The sequence below is a fragment of the Mchenga conophoros genome, linkage group LG8 (assembly GCF_057382185.1).
Source record: "Mchenga conophoros isolate Kocher_MC1m ecotype Shallow Benthic linkage group LG8, M_conophoros_male_GT1.1, whole genome shotgun sequence".
NCBI lineage: Eukaryota > Metazoa > Chordata > Actinopteri > Cichliformes > Cichlidae > Mchenga > Mchenga conophoros.
This window is the reverse complement of record NC_140533.1, coordinates 14852209-14874799: the sequence shown is the minus strand read 5'-3', so window position 1 is coordinate 14874799 and position 22591 is coordinate 14852209. Positions and strand designations below refer to the sequence as shown.

At 38.7% G+C, this 22591-nt stretch overlaps 1 protein-coding gene and 1 pseudogene across 1 annotated transcript; one reads left to right on the top strand and one right to left on the bottom strand.

The window, feature by feature from the left end:
* The first annotated feature begins 3359 nt into the window (after positions 1-3359).
* Positions 3360-20570, top strand: LOC146568410 (integrin alpha-M-like). Its single transcript, XM_085284443.1, has 30 exons — positions 3360-3477; positions 5575-5677; positions 7887-7990; positions 8404-8474; positions 10517-10631; positions 11393-11520; positions 11636-11778; positions 12151-12295; positions 12889-13039; positions 13276-13349; positions 13516-13636; positions 13802-13941; positions 14071-14217; positions 14310-14519; positions 14625-14758; positions 15694-15836; positions 15943-16097; positions 16234-16359; positions 16680-16753; positions 17861-18002; positions 18092-18190; positions 18288-18367; positions 18450-18536; positions 18639-18708; positions 18804-18902; positions 19005-19085; positions 19205-19315; positions 19467-19580; positions 19660-19770; positions 19952-20570. Exons 1-30 carry the CDS (start codon positions 3441-3443, stop codon positions 20042-20044), a joined length of 3408 nt encoding a protein of 1135 aa, XP_085140569.1. The 5' UTR covers positions 3360-3440; the 3' UTR covers positions 20045-20570.
* On the bottom strand, positions 6351-7372 carry LOC146568411 (uncharacterized; annotated as a pseudogene).
* Positions 20571-22591: the final 2021 nt, after the last annotated feature.

Below are 22591 nucleotides of genomic sequence, written 5' to 3'. Positions count from 1 at the left end.
ATGTGTAAAACTCAAATAATCAAATAAATTTCAACAGCATGTGATCCAAAATATTTGGAGGACTTGAACTTCTCTAAATCCACAATTTATCAAAACAAATTAACAACAAACAGTGCAGATTTCTGAGCTCATAAATCCACCATCTTTTATTAATGTTAATGAGTTGCACAGTTTCTGTCAGTGGCACTGCATAGATTCAACCTGAGAGCTTTATGCAGAAATGTTTCCACTGAGGTTCACGTCAATGAAGGCATTTAAATGTTTATCTGTTTCAGTACTTTAGGAAAGTCTGGGTTCGCTTTGCAATGTTCAATAAATCCCAAGTTGATTTTTTTCTTTTTTTCCAAAGAGTACCACTTCACTGCATTGTAAATGTCAACTCCCTTGGTGGTGGTTTTCAGTGACAGTAACGTCAAAACCTCAGTCCACAGACTCATCCCACTCAACTGAATACAAGGAGCACCTGTTCATGTCCAAATCCAGCTGTCTCTCCACATCTGCTGACAGTGCTTATACCCTCTGTGCTAAAGTGTTGGAGGAAATGGCAGCAAATAAAAGGCAAGGTTTTATTGCTTTTGAATCCCAAATGGAGACAAAGCAAAAAAAACAAACAAACCAGGAGTAAAGCAAGTGAATGAGACAAGGGGAAACCAAGATAAATACTAGAAGTGATGAAAGAGGAAATATTTGGGGAATTCAGCTGTAACTAATACTACAAAATTAGACAAGGGAAGTGAAAGTAAATACAATGAACAAGAGACAAAGACTACCAAACAAACCCCAACTAGAATTAACTAAATGCAGCAACAAATACTCTAAGGCAAGGCGCATAAATGAATTATTTTTAGATGGAGTTTGTTTAGATCAGGGGTGCCCAATCCCGGTCCTCGAGAGCTACCATCCTGCAGCTTTTAGATGCATCCTTGTTCCCACACACCCGAATCAAATGAATGGCTTGTTATCAGGCCTTTGCCAAACATGATGGCATGCTGAAGAGGTAATCAAACCATTTGATTCAGCTGTGTTGGAGTAGGGATGCATCTAAAAGCTGCAGGATAGTAGCTCTTGAGGACTGGGATTGGGCAGCCCTGGTTTAGATCTTAAACTAGAAGATAACGTGAAACAGCAATCCCCATTTTTTAATTTAAAGTAGATCCATCTGAAAACAAAAGTCAGTAACTGAGTAAAGCCAATGTCTCAGCAAAATATGTGGCTTCAAGTCTGCGAACAGAAATTAAAGTTTTATTTTTCTATTTTATTTGTGAATCCAGTTATTTCATATGATTGTATAAAATAATGCAATAACCAATCTTTTTACAAGAGCTTTGTAAATATCAACACTTCACTGAGTTCTTTTGATTCCTCAGAGGCATCCGATGGAAGACAAAACACTGCTCAGTAGACCATTTAATACTTTATTACTTCTAGAAGGGAGATGCGTCCTGCATTACACGTTGCTGCGGATCTCAAAATGGTGATGTGCCCCTGACAGTTTTATTACAGAAGCTCTCTCATTCTAGTCTAAACAACTGTGTCTCAGTAACTTTCCACTAGAAATGGTGCTCTCTTATCTACATTTTCCCAGGCAAGTATGAGCGAGAGTCTGCAGCTTTCTACTCCCCAAGGACACATGGTCTCATGCCATTATTTTTCAGGGCTGTGTCCAGTTAATACTCCACTATATAACTTTATAACACTTACTAATAAAAAAAGCATAGCATTATTGAGGCACTGCAAATTATTTAATCCCAACAGTTCCTCCTTTGATCTGATCAGATCAGATCAACACTACTAAAGTCATCAAGCATCATCATGTTGTTTTCAGATCTCCAACAGCTCTGTTAACCAACCTTACCAATAATCCTCAGATAGAAGGCACACCACCACAAATTACCCAACTAGCTGTAAAAACGAATAAGGAAACCCTAATGGTACTAATACACCCCTTCCATTGCCCAAGGACAGACGTCATCCAATGGATTATCAATTCCAAATATTCATGCATTTATTAATTTTCTTAAATGATGTTCTGAGTCTTCCCTGGGCTCTAGTTACAGAACCATCTGGGGTTGTGTTGTTGGGAATGAAAGTGCAGCACATCTCTCCAGACATTACACACACCCCATTTTTACCCACTAGGTGTCAGTTCTCTATGCTTCTTTTCCCTCTTTGGCCCTCTGTCCCCCTTTAATGGGTGGACCATATATGGGATGATTGCTGTGCTTGGGCAACTGTCATAACATAAAAATCACAAATCACAGACCATTACTAAAGCTAATTCTCAGATCTCCCATTACTTTCAGCTACCTTCCGGGACGGGCGATTCTCTGCACTCTTTTCCTCTTCTTTCTTCAACGTTAGGGGTTAGACTACCCTTCGGTTCATTGCATAGATCAGGGGATTTATTTTGCCCCTTGGCCGGGATCCATGTTTCTTTTGGGGTCACAGCAGTGTCCCCCTTTCTTGGTCAGACCCTCCTTGGTCTGCCTCTGGATTTCCGCCAACCACTTCGTGGTTATTGCTGTGGTTCTGGGATCCTCTCGAGGTGACTAGCAGGAGCCCAAACGGCATGACCCTTGACCCCAATTGCTGTCTTGGCAGTCTTGGTGTCTGCTGCGAAGGATATCTTCGTGACCTCATCTGGTGTCTGCTCCTAGCTCTGTAAAAGACGGAAAAACCAAACACTTCTCTGCCTAGCCTAGATAATCTAATGTTATTATCCACTGTTCTTCTAGTGATTCAAAATTGGTTTAGAATATCATATCCGGGACCCTCTGACCTGGAAAATTAGTCTAATTATTATCTGTGTGTAAGCGTGTTTGCAGTTACCCCTCTGCAATTTAAGTCATTTCCTACAATATATCAGTCCGGACAGTCACGCCGAACGAAGCTTATGACCGTCAGAAGACTGAGTGACAAATCTCATGAGCACATTTGCAATGTGTGTATGAAAATGATTATAATCATGTATTGTAGTAAAAGAAATCAAAAAGAAATCAAACATTTTCAATCCTAACATTTTCCCTCCTTTCACAAAAAGCATGTGTTTCATTCAACCTGCTGTCCCACAGTTTCCCCTCCAGTGTGATACTAAGCTTCTCATGAACACAGGCATTTTATCTTCTAAACGCGATTCAGTTTATTTAATCATTAACAGTTTATATTGATTTACATTTTTTCGCTTAGAAAAAAATACTTGAACAAATGGATCAAAATTAAACACCACCACAGCAGCGTGTCTTATAAAACAGACAGTGCTGTCAATACTGTAGCTCCTCCCATGAAAACGTTACCTGCCTTACCTTTCATCAGTCATCCTATGACTGTTGTATTTTGGATTAAACCACTCCTGTGACACAGAGCAGAAGTAATTCCTCACCTACTGTATCAGTCAAATTAAAAAAACAAACAGACTGGGGTTTTTTCGTGGAAGCAACACAATGGATTGGATAATTTGTGTTACACTATTTTCATCTGGTAAGACAAGTTTGTGCCTTCTGATTTTGTCTTTAGTTCTTTAATTATGAATGAGTACAACCTGTGGAAAAATGACTGTAAGTATACACAGCCACATTTTTCTATTTATAAAATATTTCTTTTAGTATTAAAAACCCACAAATAAATTGACGGTAAAATATAAAGTGAAACCATATGACCTTGACATATTTTTGTGATGGCCCTTTCCTTATTTGCACTTTATCCTCTGTGAATTAAACTACCTGCTGAAATGTGTCATGAGTTCAGTCAACTTCTGACTCTAAAAATAAATTTATAACTAAAATGTTTTGATGTTGTCTGTCGTAGAAATGCAGTGTGAAAATTTCACGAAGTAATACATTCTTAATTATTAACCCCACAAAACCTGTAGAACTGGATTTATGAACCCAAATGATTTAGTAGTTTATGCAGTCATTATATATTCCTCCTTGTTTTATGCAGGGCGACACAAAACTGTAAACTTTTTACGACCACGACACACCATATTCTTCCTTCCAACTTATTCTCTCCATGTACTGAAAATCTTTAATTACAAAAGATTACAGTAATCTAAAGAGACAGTGGTGATAAGAGGAACTTGAGAGGGTGTCAGTATTATAAAATATCTATGTCTAAATACATTTGGTTTTTGCAAAACTATCAAATTAAGATTTCATTATTGAACAGAAAAATATATTGATTGTTCATAGCATGACCCAAAAAAGGAAATGTGATAAATGTAAGTTGTTTCATAAAAATAATTGGCACAAAAATTCAGGTCTAGCCTTATATAGAACAAGGGCTATGTAGTATTGCAACAATATCAGAGTTTCACTTTATGGCAACCATATAACAATACAATTTCCGTGCCTCTATACTGTTTTTATTATCTAAAGTGCACGCTACTGATTTAGATTTTCTTCTTTGGGGATGTACATTTGTGACATCAAACTTACTTCCCTCAGAGACTTCATTTCCTTTACTTGCATGTGGGTGTGGTAGGTATTGATGAGTCTGACTGTTAGGGAGGACTGGAGAATGTGCACGCAAGCAGCATTCTCCATTCTGTTATTTTTTAGCACTGTAAGTAAGCACATGCATACAAAAAGGTTGTCTATTTTTATACTGTGGAATATCCTGAAACTAATTGTAGAGTTAAGCATTGATTTTCATCCTTTAAAGCTTTAAATGTCTGTATTTTTTAAATGGAGGAAGATATAAGAAGAAAAGATAGAATCTGGTTTAAATTTTAATCTTCAATATGTTTTTTAGCTTTGTAAAATATCTGGCTTTAGCGCACTGTAGTGGTAATGACAGATTCACTGTAGTGCAGGGGTGTCAAACATAAGGCCAGAGGGCTAAAATATGCCTGGCAAAGACTCCAATAAGACCCACTGGATGGCTTTGGATCAAGTGAAAAAGGGCATAAATTTAATAAGACTTTAAAATATATTTTCATAGGTTTTACAGCATTTCCTCCTGATAAAGATAGAGAATTGTACCACACCAAAGTAAATAAGTAATAGATGAACAATGAAATGACAGAAAAGTTCCTGTTTTTTCAGTATCTTCTCTAAATCTCTATTTTTTTTATTACAATGGGTCCAGTGAAAGAAAACAAAGAAAGGATTATTTATGTGAATTAATAAAAGGTTCTCTTGTATAATTACAGGACAGTCTGCAATGATCTAATATAACTTTATTGTTTTACACATTGATTATCTAAAATTTAAGCCCAAAGGGTCATGCTGACAAGATGTTCTTCATTAACTCCAGCAAAATTTCTTTATCATATATACAAACTGAGACATACTCTTTAAATTGCACTCTTTATTCTTATATTTAGCTATCTCAGGGAGTGTGTAGTTGTACTATGAGCTGTATGTGGTCCTAGTGTGAAGTGACTTTGACATCTCTGCTATAGTGGTAGTCTAGACATAGTATGAAAATAAAACAGACTGCGTATAATTTCCTAAATGTGATTACATTGAGAAAGGCTATAATTACATTATTAGATGACCTTAAGTAAGATTATTGATGTCATTCTTTCTTTTTCTTTTTTTCTTCTGCTTTTTAAAAAAAAAAAACATTTCTCAGTGTTAAATGCTGCACTTTGTTTCAATATTGATCCCGTGGCTTGGAAGACCCTGAGTAACTCTGCTGCTGGTTTTGGCTACCAGGTGATTCAAAGACAATCAGAGTAAGTCAGGACATGCATTTTTATGTTGGATGTGGGTCTGCACCTGCGTGGTTAAGATTATTTTACAGATTTCGCATTTTTTGAACTGGCCTCTCTGTTATGCCTTACAGTAATAATTAAACAATACTTCTTAACAGAAAACATACAGTGTATTTAATAATAATAATAATACATTTTATTTCAAAAGTGCCTTTCAGAACACTCAAGGACACTGTGAAGAGCAAAGTAGTAAAAGCAGGGAATATACACAATAATGAGAAACATAATAGAACGAACAGATTAAAAGTTAGCAGGGTGGAAAGGTTATGTGGAATAAGCTATTTTGAACAGGTGAGTTTTGAGTCTAGACTTAAAAAGAGAAAATGAGATGATATTTCTCATATCAGGAAGTAGGGAATTCCAAAGTTAAGGAGCATAGCAACTGAAGGGCCTGCCCTCCATAGTGACAAGAGAGTGGGAATATGTCAGTGAAGGTTCTCAGTCATCCAGGTCATCGTAGTCTAAGGAGCTTGGAAAGAAAAGCGTCTAGACTTCTTTAAGGTGCTTGAAGACGTTTCACCTCTCATCCGAGAAGCTTCTGCCGGTCTTGGGTCAAATGGTGGAGAGTCCTGAATTTTAAGCCCTGTGGGAGTATCCCCCGAGAGGGACAATGGACCACCTAATGATCCTCTACCTAATCACATGAACCAAGGTGTGAAAATGGGTGTAGGTCACAATCAGCCAAGATTTCAGGTGAGCTCATTGTGAAACCTAGCCCCACCCTATCATGTGATTTCCTGAGGTCAGATGGCCCAGGATGTGAGTGGGCGTTCTCTGTCCAAAATGTGTAAAATGGCATCCTCAAAAGAGTGACCTTTGTCCTTTAAATGCAGATGGGCTGCTGAGTTTTGTCCCGTGGAGGTGGCTCTCCTATGTTGTGCCATGCGTTTATGAAGTGGCTGTGTGTTCTCTCCAATGTAGAGGTCTGAGCATTCCTCATTACACTGTACAGAATACACTACATTGTTGAGTTTGTGTTTAGGAGTTTTGTCTTGGGGATGAACCAGTTTCTGTGTGTTGCTGGGTCTGAAGTAAATTGCGATGTCGTGCTTGGAGAAAACTCTCCTGAGTTTTTCTGATACACCGGGTATATAGGGAATGACAATGTTGTTGCGTCTGTCTTTCTTATTCTCCCTCGCTGGTGTCTGATCTTCTTTTCTGTGCATCTTTGCTGACTTGATGAAAGCCCAAACAGGATAACCGCATGTTTTAAGAGCTTCCTTTACATGTGTGCGTTCCTTCTTTTTCCCTTCAGGCTTAGAGGGAACATGTTCTGCCCGGTGGTGTAGGGTCCTAAATACTCCAAGGTTGTGTTCTAGAGGGTGGTGGGAGTCAAAGAGGAGGTACTGGTCCGTGTGTGTGGGCTTCTGGTAAACTTCGATGTTGAGGTTTCCATTCTCTTCAATGTGCACGGCACAGTCCAGGAAATGCAAACAGTTGTCCTTTGTGTCTTCCCTGGTGAACTTGATCTATTTATCCACAGCGTTGATGTGAGCAGTGAAGGATTCCACTACTTGTGTTTTGATTTTGACCCAGGTGTCGTCTACATTTCTGTACCAGTGGCTGGGTAATCTCCTTTTTAAAAGATCCAAGAGCCTTTCTTTCCAATTCCTCCATGTAAAGGTTGGCTACAGTGGGTGACACCGGGGAGCCCATGGCACAGCCATGTTTTTGTCTGTAGAAACCCTCATTGTATTTGAAATATGTAGTGGTAAGGCAGACACTGGGAAGGAACAGAGAGAGAGAGAGAAGAGGATCTGAGGCACCGAGATGGAATGGTGATCTGAACCAAATCAGAGAGATTTGGAGGGGAGAGAAGATGAATAGTCTTGAATGTATACAGAAGTATTTTAAAATTGATGCGATGTTTGACCAGAAGCCAATGAAGCTGCTTCAGGACAGGGGTGATGTGGTGAATAGAGGGAATCCTAGTGTTAATACGGGCAGCAGAGTTCTGGACACGTTGAAGCTTATTGATGGATTTTTGAGCCAGGAATGAAGAGTAAACAGGAGTCAGCTGCCATAAGCAGATCGTTGATTATTTTTATAATGGCTGTTTCTCTGCTATTGCAAGGACAAAAACCAGACTGGAACTGTTCATAGAGATTATTGTTATTTACCTACAATTCTCTGTCTGGACTTACTTCATTGACTGGATTTATTTCTTTAGTGTGCTCGTCAGTGCCCCAGTAGAACAATATTCACAAAATCGAAGGGGGAAAATTTATAGCTGCACCGCCTCTCCCCGAAACTGCCAAAATATCCCGTTTGAAGGTAAGTAATCATTCATTATTGAATGTATTGACAAGATGTGATGGAACTCTAACGGCATGTGTTTTATCGTGAGCTGCACAGAAACATGTGTAAATCAAATTATAATTAGATTTTTCAAAGTAAATATCTTAGTTTGTAACACTGAGCCTTTAAAACTAGAAATATCTTGCTAAAATAAGCAAAGAAAAAAGTCAATGGCATTAGGAATGTTAATGTTAAGATAATTCTTTAAGTGAAACTAAATTATATGATATTAAAGCGGCCTGGTTTACATCCTGGTTTGCAGTTGAGAGAAGTTCCAATGGGAAGTATTTCAGTCATGCTGCTTTGGAGTCATTGATTTAAGTCTTATTTTCTTCCTTTCAATTGCCTTTTATGAGTATTTAAAAAAATATTGCTTGTTTTTAATACAGCACCAGATTTTGCAGTCAACATGTCGCTTGGTCTGACAATGAAAAGTGATCCCACAACACAAAACACTGTGGTGAGTTGGTGAACTGCAGACATTACCAGTACATTGTCAAAATCTCTTGTTATTGTCACGTCCACTGTGGCAGACATGTGGAGGTGGAGAATTAGGACCCAAGAGTGATACAGGGTGATACAAATAGATACGGCGAAGGTGAGCATGGAAGCTAAGCAAAACCTAAACTGGGAAAACTAACTGAAACAAACCAGAAACAGAGGTGTAGGGAGACTCAGGGAAATACACAGATGAGCCAGCAACGCGCACACAAGAAAACACAGGGTTTAAATACACACAGGGCAATCAGGGAATGGGAGACACGGCTGGGATTAATTGGACATAACGAGACAAGGGGAAGCGAAACTAGAAACACTGACAAGAGACACAGACCTTCAAAATAAAACAGGAAACACACTGACTGAACTCTACACATGCAAACTTAACACAGACTGGGGAGACAGAACATAGGAACGTGAAACATGGAACAGGAGAGCACAAAGGACACAAAACACTAGGGATAATCATAAAAAACAACCCAAAATAAACAAAACCACAGAATAATAATAATAAACTTAAACATAAACATGGAGTCCACAGACTCTGGACCATGACAGTTATAATTAGAAAATGCATGAAGGCCATTCCATGACAACTTAGGCTACGTTCACACTGCAGGTCTTAATGCTCAATTCCGATTTTTTTGTCTGCTTGTTCACACTACAAATAAAATGCGACAGCAAACGCGCTCTAGTGTGAACCCTCAAAGCGGCGCACATGCGCAAAAGAAAACGTCACACACAACGTGCTCTGTTTAGACCCAGAGCAAACAATATTGTTTGACTGATGGCCCTTAACCCTCTCAGGCTCAAATTAAGTTTTTTGTTGCTAATGCACAACCAAGTCCTGCAGTGGTACTTCTGAGTAAAAAAACTCATAAAATATGTATGTGGGGTAATCAGGTTGTTAGTTTTTAACTGTTGTAAATCGGCAACGCCTGCCTCGAGAGGGTTAATATAAAGACTTCGGACTTTACGTTTCCCAATTTTTGCTTTAAGTTATTTTGTTATTTACATAATGTAAATGTAAATATGTAAATAACCTAATAATTATCCTTATTGCTGTTTGCTTCAAAGGATAGTTGCAGATTTCTGTCAGAATCTGCAGATTATACAGTTATAAATAACATGTTCACGTTTCTCCAACGTTGTCTTCCCAACACTGACACAGGTTTCACTGCTGGATGGCCAGGAAGCGTTTGCGATGTCTTCTCCGGAGCTGATAATTGGCGTCTGTCTTGTGTCAGTGATGTAAAAGATGGATTTAATGCGACTTGACCATTCAAACAAGAGTCGCTTTCTAAAACATTGGATATTTATCAGATTCAGTACCACATACGAAAGTGACCCAGATCGGATTTGAAAATATTGGATTTGTGCCGTTCACACTGTCATACCATGATCGGATATGGGTCGCATAGGGTCAATGCGCTTTCGCCTGCAGTGTGAACATAGCCTTAGTGTGCCTTCCACCAACACCTCATAAAATCAGCTGATGTTTTGGGTACAATACGTTTAGCATATTTAATGAAGCCATTCAAAATTTTACCTTGTTTACTGAAAAACACTTAGAAACACTTAAGACATAGGACAGGTGTATAGGACTGGGTCTGCTTATTTTAGTTCACTTGTTTAACATATTCAAGCTCTGTGAAAAACTAAATGTATTTTTTCAGTCCTGAAATGTTAATGCAGATATATCACATACATAAACAAGGAGTTTGGAAGACTGAAAAATGTTGAAAAAGGTTATTTAAAAACATGTAAGAATTATAAATTGCTTAAATTTTGAACCAACCCCAATACTTTAAGGACTTCTAGCTTGGAAATGTTTCATGGTAGAATTTAGTGTGGCTTCTTTAAATATGTTAAAGTTGTAAAAAAAAGAAAATTTCAGATTAATTTCAGGTATGTTTGATGTTATATCAAAGTAATCATTGTATGAAGGACAGGGAAGTAATCAGCCTACTGTATTAATGGAAAATTGACACTGTCTCCTCTCAGGTGTGTGGTCCAACCATCCCAAAGGACTGCAAAAGTATCACCATGTACAACGGTGTGTGCTTCCACATGGACCGTTCTAATATATTTGGACTACCCATACCTTCTTCTCTTCAAGGTAACAGTAAATAAAATTTGTGATGATATACCCATAATGCTTAGAGTCCTGGGGCCTCACTAATTAAAAAAAGAGCTTTTGGATTTTATACTTGAACGTAGAGTTCTAATGACTTATTTTGGTGCTTGTACAATCTCTAAATCTCAGATCAAACTATATTGAGACTTCTGTTTATACATGTCAGCAAAAAATAAGGTTTAGTCAAAACAGAAGTGGAGTAAATAAAAAAAGGGATTGATGCCAGGTTTTGTGTATGACTTGTATGATTTGGTGGTCTAAGATTACAGATGAGACCAAACCTCAAGATCTAAGCTTGGATGGATAGATGCATCCAAAACTGCCATACCACAAAATAACCAATAGGAAGTTGTCACCTTAAAAAAAAAACAAAAAAACAATAAAATTGTTTTAAGTTGTCAATTTACTTCTATTGGTAAGTAAGTTTTAACCTTAGGCTAAAATCCCACGCACTGACACAAACCCCTATCCTAGTTAGGACACAGTCTCTTTTTTAGTGTGCTGATTGTGGCCAGAGGTAGATTCTTTTTACATGAACCTCTAAAATTAGTTTTAGATCAAACTAATTTAATCTTTTATTCTTAATGTTTTGTCTGTCAAATCAGATTACATTTAGTATTTACTATGTAAATGAACTCAAAGGGCCATTAACGAGAAGTTTATTTCAGCATGTGGTACTGTGTGGTACTGTTAACTTTAACCCTTTGAAATTAAATTCATTTTGAAATTAATCTCTTTGATAGCATGCCCGCCGCAAGTAGACATTGCTTTTCTGTTGGATGGTTCAGGGAGCATATCTACTACAGACTTTCAAACAATGAAGACATTTGTGAAAACGCTAATTCAGTCATTTCTCTCAAATGATGCACAGGTAAGGCCCTGCAGTCCCTCTGTAATTTAAATCATGGCACATAAAATTGTTTTATCTTTATTTCTATTTATTTTCATAAAGCATGACAATTTCTTTTTCTTTTCTTTTTTTGCAGTTTTCTGTTTCCCAGTTCTCCACGGACCCTCAAATTCATTTTTATTTTAAGAAATTTACCTCATCTGGACCATGGAATGACATAGATGGAATTAGTCAGCTGAGGGCATGGACTTACACAGCTAAGGCCATCAGACATGTTGTGTCAGTGATGCAATAATATTACTAAAGCACTACAGTGAACTTATTGCCTAGACTTACTGTCCAGATTATTTTCTTCTGGTGCATCTCACCACACTAAGTACTGTGTGTTTGATGAAAGCCTGTAAAAAGACAGACTTGGGTTTTGAAGAATTATTTCCCACAGATTTGATGAGATGAGCATAACCAAGGCTAAATTCAAATACTTGCATTAGCTGGATTTGCAAAGTGCAAAAATATCTGCAATACTAAAAGATAATACAGAAAATGATGCATATCGAGACAATAATAACACATGCAATTTAGTCATGACCATAAGATGCACTTTGAAAAGTTGTTTTGTGTTAAAAATAGATTTTTTTTTTCACTTGGCAGGAACTATGTTTTCACACCAGGTTCTAGACCAAATGTGAAGAAGGTCTTGATAGTAATTACTGATGGACAATCCCAAGATCGTTATGATCTGGGAGGTGCAGCACAGCTGGCAGAGAGTAAAAACATTATTCGATTTGCTATTGGGGTAAGTACTTCCATTATTATTATTATTATTATTATTTTTATTACTCACGATGTGTTTCAGTCAACTATCAGACAAAACTCACAAAATATAACACTATATACACAACTATAACAGTAGATGATGGAGTACACAGGAGGCAAGAAATTTCACAAATTGACAGTACCACACTCAAATTCAGTGAGCTCTTTAGAACAACCCATTCTTTCATAAATGTTTGTAAAGAAGGCCTACACTGGTAGTTGTTTGTTTATTTATATCTGTGACAATGGGATGCAAAAAACACCTGAAGGCTAAGACTAACGTAGTGAAATCAAAGCCCATTTCACTGACCACATAAACTTAAAATAGAATTTCTTAAATTAATGAAAAGGCAGAATTTTTGATGGGAACATAAACTGTTCATAATCAAATTTATGTGAAAAAATATTTTGCAGAATTACGTAACTGTTATCATGAATGTGGGTCATATTCAGTGAGTGCACAATAACTGTCTATAAACTGGGTGAAAGTCCGTAAAGTTATGGACCATAATCTGTACTGAGCAAATCCTGCTGCATAGTATAACAACTCAAACATATATTTTATAACACCAGGTGGGGAGTGCATTTACTAACAGTGCAGCAAAACAAGAACTGGACACCATTGCATCTTCTCCCTCAGTCAAATACGTGTTTCAAGTGCAGAACTTCAACGCACTTGAATTAATAAGACAGAGTCTGCAGGACAAAATCTTCTCCATTGAAGGTACAAAGATAAATGTATTGTAATAGCTTTTTTACAATTAAAATGACATACATGGTATTACTTTTCATTTAGTTTTTAACAATCAATCTCATTTCAATCTCGCTTTTGTAATCAAGAGAAAAAAAATTATTTGGAGCTACTACTTAACTTAGAATAATTAAAAAAACAACAACTTCTTTTAAAGTGAAATTTGTTGTAGTGTGTCTTTTACCTTCTCATTTATTTTTCTGTTACAGGATCTCAAAGCAGTGGAGAGTCACTGACAATGGAAATGTCTCAAGAGGGATTCAGTGCAGTTTATGTGCCCGAGGTAATTAAAACTACCTGAAACTCACCAGACAGTCTAGTCATAGAAAGAGAGATTCACACATTTATAATAACCCAAAAGCAAGCAGACAGTTATCTAGTTAAACATACTCCAGGTTTGAAATGAAAAATAAATTGTATATAAAATGTATTTCCTGTCTGCACTGTAGGGAATTCAGATGTCTATTGTTGGTGCAAACCAGTGGAAGGGAGGCTACGTGCAATACACAACAGGAGGCCAGAAGCTGAAAACATATGAGGACGTGTCTTTGGAGCCTGACAGTTATCTTGGTAAGAATATTACAGCTTTAACAATCTAACTCATACACATGTAATCATGTATTACACAGCTCTGCTGTAATTCTTTCACCCAAACACACTAATGTGTTTGCAAAATGAACACATTTTAAAAGAAGGAATAAGGAATCTTCCTCTCTTTGAATACCTAACCTCTAGGTTACTCCATGGCAACTGCTAAAACCCGAAGTGGCTCACTAACAATTGTTGGTGCTCCAAGATACAAACACAGAGGAGTTGTGGTCGCTGTTAACAGACAAAGCTTTGAAAACCAAAAGATCGAGCCCTTTTCATCACAGGTATGAATTTACAGCAAGACAGATCTGAATGGAATTGTAAACTATATATGAATTATTTTCTTAAATAAAAGCTGTTGTTTTTTTCCCCTAAACATGAATCCTTTCATTACGAATTTGTTCCTTACACAGTATCAGACTGGTGCATATTTCGGGGCAGAGGTGTGTACCATGGACACAAATAATGATGACATCACTGATCTGATCTTCATATCAGCCCCAATGTACACGGAGCCTGATAGAGAGGGAAGAGTTTATGTTTGCAGACTAACTGGTTTGGTAAATCACAATTTTATGTACTGCAATTAAATGAATCAGTTTATTTTTCAACTTTCTTAATAACCATATAATATTCACTCTCCTGCTTTTAGTTTGTAGAGTGTAATTTTGATGATCCGTTAGTACTAAGAGGACATTTAGCTGTCAAAGGAAGGTTCGGCTCTTCTCTTGCTGTGCTGCCTGATCTAAACTCAGATGGATTCAGGGATTTGGCAGTTGGAGCACCTTTGGAGAATAATGGTGAAGGCAGCATCTACATATTCCACAGTGAAGGAGGACGAATCAGTCCTACTTACTCACAGGTACACAGCATCAAAGAACTCACGAGGATATATTAACACAGTTATCATTTAAGGCCCATATCTATACAATAAAGTTTGATTAATTAAAATATTTCACGTACACAGAGAATTACTGGCTCTGAGGTCCAGTCAGGACTGAAGTTCTTTGGAGTGACAATCAGTCAGTCGTCTTTTGATCAGAGTGGTGATAAACTACCTGACTTAGCGGTGGGTTCAAAGGGCACGGTTGTCTTACTGAGGTAAGTCACAGTCCAGATAGATACTCCAGTCATGTGTTATTATTGTCTGTGGTATGTCTACCAACTTTGTCAATGTCAAATGAATGCGCCAACTGTCAAACGATTAGGTCAATTTGAAGACCTGTGCATTGGTTTTATATAATATAATAATGAATCATAAATCATCATCAATGATAAAGTGATTCATGAAAAGTAATTTTTAATCTTTAATGGAATACATATGCAGGATAAAACAGGCATCTATTTTTTTCTCCCAGAAGTCACGTTATATGACTTAAAGTTTATCATGTCAAAAGCCTTTCTGATCATGAGATAAAAAAATTTTTCGTTGCGACATGATGGAACCCAGGAAAATGGCAAAACATGACATGCATGCGAACTTGCAGTAAGCTGCCGTAACAGCAGAGGGAGCGATTTTATTTCAATCCGACGTGAACATTATCACAGGAAAGCGTTTTAGCAGACATTATTAACACATTTACATGTTTATACATATTAGACACCTAGCTTAAACGTTTTTGGCAATTAAGGACCTTGAAATGTTCTTTATATGTTTTGTGTTCACTATTGATTTGTCTTTACATATGTTATCTCCCTGTGCTGGTAATACAACTTTTGCATGCAGAAATGCAACTGCATGCGTGTCCACTTCATGTTTTGCAGAAGCGTGAAATAAAAATGGTGGTCTGGTGTCTATTACACGTTTTGCCATCATATTGGGTTGCATAATGAGAGGTGCTCTGGTGACTAAAGGTGGAATAAATGTGGTTGGTTGAGACTGAAGTCTCAAAATAAAATGCGTAATTTATAACAGTAGCCTTGTTGTTCTAAAAAATAATTTCCAAGCAGAAATGGAAATGACTACATTACCCAGAAAGCTGCTGTACTAATTGAAAAACCAAATGTTGTTCATATGTGCTTTTCCTTTTTTCCAGATCAAGACCTATTGTAATGGTTGAAGTCGAGGTGTCATTCAGCCCAAACCAAATCCCTACTCAGAATGTAAGCTGCTCAAAACCACTGCAGAACACAGCTACAGTCTGCTTTACCATGAGCAGAGTGTCTACAGTTGATCGAGGTTCTTTATTCTCCTAACTTTTTCAAAATCAAAATGGCACTGCCCATCCATTTTCATTTTTTAGTGTATGTACATTTGTAACATTTTAAACTCTGATTTATTCCAGCTCAAGCTAGAATTAATTATACTTTTACACTCGATGCTACTCGCAAACCTCCAAACAACCGAGCTTACATCAGTGGGAAACAACGAGAGGAGCCTCGATCGGTCATTGTTGACTTAAGTACACCAAACTGTTCAACTGTAAACTTCTTTATTGAGGTAAAACAACATCAGAGAAAAACTAATATAACCAAAAATCAGGTTCAATTTGGTGAACAGCAGATTTTGTTTTCCATTTTGCTTTTAAGAGTCTTCCAACACGGAACCTAAATCTAACACTGCTGTCTTTTTGCAGGCCTGCCCAGACGATGCTCTCAATCAACTTTCCAATGAGCTCAAATTCACATTTGACGGTTTTCCTTCCAACACAAATCTCAGACCAAGCCTTGCTCAGCAGGCTCAAACAACAATAATTTATCCTGTAAATACCTTTAAAAATGTACTAGCTGGACATGAACTGAAGAACACAGCATTAGTTTTGACCTTATTTTTCTGAATTAACTTTTTGTTGCCATAAAATTGACTAACACCTCTTCTACCGAAGAATTCTTGGGTGTGAAAAGGACTTTGCTGTTTTCCAAAAGCGTATCAAGAATATTCAATTTGTTCAGATTAACAAAAATGTAAAAGTAAAGTTAGATGACAGAACAAACAGATTATTCGTTGGATTCACCGATGTTTCATTTATTATGTAAATAATGTGTAATATACATACTTTTCACATCATGCTGTGTTCCATAGTTAGGGTTTGAGATCAACTGCGGCACTGACAACAAATGTGTTGATGACCTAAAAGTGGACTTCAACTTCACCAGGTTATTATATTATATTATATTATATTATATTATATTATATTATATTATATTATATTATATTATATTATATTATATAAGGCAGCACGGTGGTTAGCACTGTTGCCGCACAGCAAGAAGGTCCTGAGTTCAATTCCACCATCAGGCCGGGGTCTTTCTGTGTGGAGTTTGCATGTTCTCCCCGTGTTTGCGTGGGTTCCCTCCAGGTACTCCGGCTTCCTCCCACCGTCCAAAGACATGCAGCTTGTGGGGATAGGTTAATTGGATAATCCAAATTGTCACTAGGTGTGAATGTGAGTGCGAATGGTTGTCTGTCGGCCCTGTGACAGACTGGCGACCTGTCCAGGGTGTACCCCGCCTCTCGCCCTATGACAGCTGGGATAGGCTCCAGCGCCCCCCGCAACCCTGAAAAGGATAAGCGGAAGCGAATGGATGGATGGATATATTATATTATATATTTTGTCGAGAACTTTACAATTCACCAAGAAAGCATCATGGTCCATTATTCTTTACACAGAGACAAATACTCAAGAAGCTGTTTTTTTGACAATTATTAAAGAAACACGAAACAAAAGAGGCATCAATCCACTTGCACAAAATTAATCAACAGCATATCAGCTCACCAGTGGGCAAATGGGCTCCTAGATGAAAAGAGTATCAAAAAATTGCCAATTCACGTATATCTCTTCTCTACACACCTTCACACTAATCTGCAGGTTAAACCGGGGTTGCATAAAAAAACACAGCGCAAATGCCCCCACCAAAGGCACCCAGACACCTCCACTTCAGGCCCTCAGGTTCTTAATAAAACAAAATACAAAAGTCATTCATATTTCAAAAAGATACGAAAAACCAGCAAATATGGCCTTTCACATACAACACATACATAAGTGTCATACATTAAAAGGGCTCAAAGATTTGACCAATACACAAAACATAATAAAACAGCATCAGCATTGAAGCACAGCATATATGTTACATACTACATATTTTGAATTCTAACATAGTATGTTAGAATTCAACACAAATACATGCTATATTTAGCTTATGGAAAGCTCACCAACACAGTGCAATCTGTTTTCCTCTTCCTTTATTCTCGTCCTCTGTCAGATCCTCAGAGGTTAAAGTGGGCATTGATGAGCTTTTGAATGTCACAGTCACAGTGGAGAACAGAGGAGAAAACTCCTACAACAGTCGCGTTATTCTCACGTACCCAGCTGGACTCTCCTACAGGAAGTTCACCATTCAGCAGGTAAGGCATCAGGATCAAGTCTTTATCAGTTCATCACTGATCTGCTGCTCTCCCAGTGCATCCAGAAGTCATTTTATTTACTAATAAAGGGAAGAATTGAGTGCAAATCCTTGGACAGTGAAGATGGTTTATCCCGAGGAAGGACAGACTGTACTATTGACAAGCCAATTTTCAAGAGCAAAACTGAGGTTTGTTTTTTTTGATGCAATTTTCTCTTCTCACTTCTGCACAGTTTAGTAAAAAGATGTGAGGGAATCAAGATTTCTCTCCTTTATTTCAATTAAGGCTTTCTTCATTGTCTCCTATGGGATTGACACCAACAGTCGACTTGCGAGAAAGATCTTTGTCACTGCAAATGCCACCAGGTACTGTTCATTTGGTCATTTAGGTACTCCTTGTTTAATAACCCCACAGATACAGTACAACCATTTCACTTCTCTCTTTCAGTGGAAATCAAGAGAACACTACTACGAGTGAAAGCTACGAAATGAAAGAGATTGCTGTGAAATACAGCATTTCCATGACATTTGAAAAGTACGTGTGTTTGTATTTGTAACAAAGGAAATTATTTGCAAGCCAACATTCTTTTGTCTTACACATTATTTATATAATGTTTAAATGTTTAAATCTTTCTAGCACCCTCAGCTACAGCAATTTTACTTTTGGGATAAATAATTTGCAGAAACCGGTTCGACAATCAGTCACGGTAAAATATAATAAAATATAATAAATATTATTGTGTGAATTAGACCTAACCATTATAATGCTTGACTGCCTTTGTCTTTTCTCCCCATGTTTTAGGTAACAAATTATATCAGAGCGCTTAATTTCACTGTGGTGATCAAGGTTCCAGTGAAGCTTGATGAAAAAGAGATTTGGGTGAATTTGAGCAGCCTACAGGTAATAGAAAAGATACAAAAATGGGTCACAATTAGCTGTGTGATGGGTGAATTTGCTAAAATTAGGATCAATCACCCTGAAATTAATGTAAGTGTATTTCAGATTGCAGACTGTCAGAGAGGAAATGATGAAGCACCAAATGTCACAGATTCTGTTCCAAAGATACAAAAGAATAAAGTGGTGGTAAGTATGCCTCTGCACTTTTGCTACCTGTTAAAACTGAACCATGGTGCAGATTCAAAACATAACCTTGTACTGAATCACAGATTTGTTTCATTCAATTTTTTTTAAATCACCTGCAGGACTGCTCTGTAGCCATGTGCAGAGTGTTCAAGTGCAACACCTTCATGGGAAGACTGCAGAGTAGGACATACGAAATCTCTGCCAACCTCAGTTCAGGATGGATAGAGCAGGTAATTAAAGGGTAGTTTTTTTTTATAAATGATTTATACATATTTGGATTATAGGTGGTCTTATGTACTTGAATATGATAACAATTTCTCCCTTAAATTGAACAATATTTTTAATTCAGCCTCATCCTAGTCTATTTTTTTTTTTCCATAGATTGGACTTCAATCTGCTAAATTCCTCTTGACCAGTACAGCCACTGTGGAGTATGACAAAGAACAATACATCTACTTTTCAACAGGGTCTTACAACAATCCTCCTGTTCGCAAGGTGACTTAGCATTACTTTCTCTTGTTTGAGATGTACAAGAGCTTAAATGTCATCCACATTGTGTCTCGTCATCTCTCAGATTGTAGCAGAGGTAGAAGTTTACCCTAAGCCAGATTTCACTAAAGCGATCATTGGAGGATGCTTGGGAGGGTTGGCTATTCTGGCTTTACTCACTGCTGGCCTGTATAAGGTGAAAGACTCTTCTTACACTTTTTCAATTCATTACATAGCTTTAAGATTTTTAGAGATCATGACCAGTTAAACAAAGGTTAAAGGTTTTTATAGTCACTCATATAGTTATTTTCATTCATTTTGTTTGCAACTGCAATACACAATATCTGCCTTTTAATGTTTTTTCCTTGCACTTCTAGGCTGGGTTTTTCAAGAGCAAATACAAACAGATGATGAACGACAGTACAGAAGATGGTCCAGGGAATGATGCAAGTGCACTCACAGCAGAATAAGAAAATCATATTTGTAGTTGTACATTTACTCTATATGAAAAATTTAAGGCCCAGTGTGTGTAGCAATGTCCATACTACCACATTTGATTGAGTCAACAAAAGATAGCTTGCTGTGTTTGAAATTACTCCTTTGCTTGCTCATTTACTATTATCTAATATAGAGGCTCCTAGCTGTGTCCTTCCACTACCTTCAGAAGCAGAAAACTGCTGAAATTAAATCATCCGAGCAGAAAAATACAACTGTCAATCAATGCCTTAAACTTTAGACACCCGAGGACAAAGGAGACACAAAGTCTGCATTCTCAAATGAATTAGATGAGATTAAATTTAGTCTGTGAAAGTCCTGTGATGGATTATGGTTGGAAGTGTCTTTTCAGGGTGACTTTTTCTTTGGTGAAGAATTTTACTCTCTAATCTGATCAACAATAAAATATGTGTTGTCAGCTTTGTGATGTGAATTTTTAACTAATCATCAGTGTCTATCCTGTGCAGCATGTAAACGCAACTATGCTTCCTTTTTTCCTTCTTATTTGACTTATTATCTCACTTTTAATAAGAAGATAACATCAGCATATTCTTGCATAATTTATGTATTGGCAAAAGGACCATCATTTTACAAAACAATGCTATAGATGTCATGTTTCCGCTGTGTGGCAGGCAGGGATTGGACCCAAGCGCAAACTCACGGGGACACGGGGGATAAATTCAACGGAACAAAAAAAACAAAAAAATCACTGGCGTACAGTTCACCAATAACTCAGGGGGCCGACCGTGCGGGCGGCAACGGGGAAACAGTTCTGGGGCCGACCGTGCAGACGGCAACGGGGAAACAGTTCTGGGGGCCGACCTCGACGGCGATAACGTCCAGCTGGTGGCCCGGAAAGTGCAGAATGTGGCTTGGTCGGCAGCGTGGCAGCTGCAGGACCAGGCGAGGCTGATACAGAAGCTGAGGCTGGTGCAGAAGCTGAAGCTGGACCAGGCGACGCTGAAGCTGGACCAGGCGACGGCGAAGCTGAAGCTGAACCAGGCGACGGCGTAGGTGCTGCAGGCCACGGCGTGGCAGCCCCAGGTGGTGGCTGGACGGGCTCCTCGGGCCCCCCAGCTGACGTGGCATGACCAGTAGGGACAGAGACCAATGGCTGAACAGAAGGCAGGTGGTGGAACAAATGACTAAGCTGAACACTGGGGAGATGGCTGAGCTGCACAGTGGGCTAAGGGGTGAGCTAACAGTAACACAGGAAATTGAACTATGGACTGGGCTGCTAACAGAGCTAATGGCTGTATCCCAATTCAGGGTCTGCAGCCTTAAAGGCCCCATTTTAAGGCCGATTACGTCACAGCGACGCGACGAAGGCTGTCCCAATTCGAAGGCTGCTCGAAATGCGGCCCTCAAATGCGTCCTTCATTTCCCTGAATTTTAAGGATGTGGCGGTGTAGACTTCGTGGCCCAACATATCCCAGAATGCATAGCGCGGCGGTTTGTGTGGATAATTTTGCCAAAAAAAACGGCATATGAGGGGCGCCCGAAGAGTAAACTTTAAGTAAGTACTGAATATTATGTCACTTATGTGCAAATGTTTAATAACGAAGAACATTAAAACATTACTGTTGGCCACATGTCGGCAAAGTTATGTGACATTAGTGACGTTTGTACTAACTTGGTTTTAAAGCCTTTACTTTAAAATATACGCCGTTCAATAGCTGAGCTTAATCTTACAGAGAATGATCAAAGCTCATGTAGAAACAAACAAACAAATGAACAAAAGATTTTCTCCTTCATTTCTGTCAAACAAAGCTGTATGAAACGTTTCCAGCTGTTAGTATCATGGTTGCTAGGCAACTTGGGCAGCGCGACGGAGGCTAGACTGTCCCATTTCACAAGCCTCGCATTTCCGGCCTTAGCGGTCTTTGAGTACGCGGCCCTTGTGGACCGTTAAGGCTGCGTACTTTAAGGCTGCAGACCCTCAATTGGGATACAGCCAATGACTGAGCTATAGACTGAAATGCATGCAGTAGTGATGGTGGTGATAATGGTTGTGGACTTAACTCTCCTGAGCCTCTGGAACACAGGGAGGACTGCTGGGCGGGCTTGCCTGAGCCTTCAGCAGAAACAAGAACGGGTGCACGCACCTGCCGGACACTAGCCGTTCCCACCCCAGGAGTAGGTATGGGTGCGGAGACGGGCTGTATCCTGGCTGACCTCACCCTGGGGACCGGCATGGGTGCAGGGGTGGACTGGTTCACAGCCCCCCTCACCCTGGAAGCCAGGACAGGCACCGGCAACGGCTGGGCAGCTGCCGTTCTCACCCGAGGCGCTGGTAGGGGGTGCAGAGACTGACAGAGCCTCAGTCGGCCTGGAAACCAGAGCAGGGACCAACTGGGCCCCAGACTCTCACACCCGAGGAACTGATACGGGTGCAGGGGTATGCTGGGCCCGAGCTGCCCTGGGAGCAGGAACACAAGTAGGCAAAGGATTGGGCCCAGAAAAAACAGTCTTAGAATGGGCAGGCTCAGGGTTAAAATGTACTGGGTCAGCAAAAACAAACT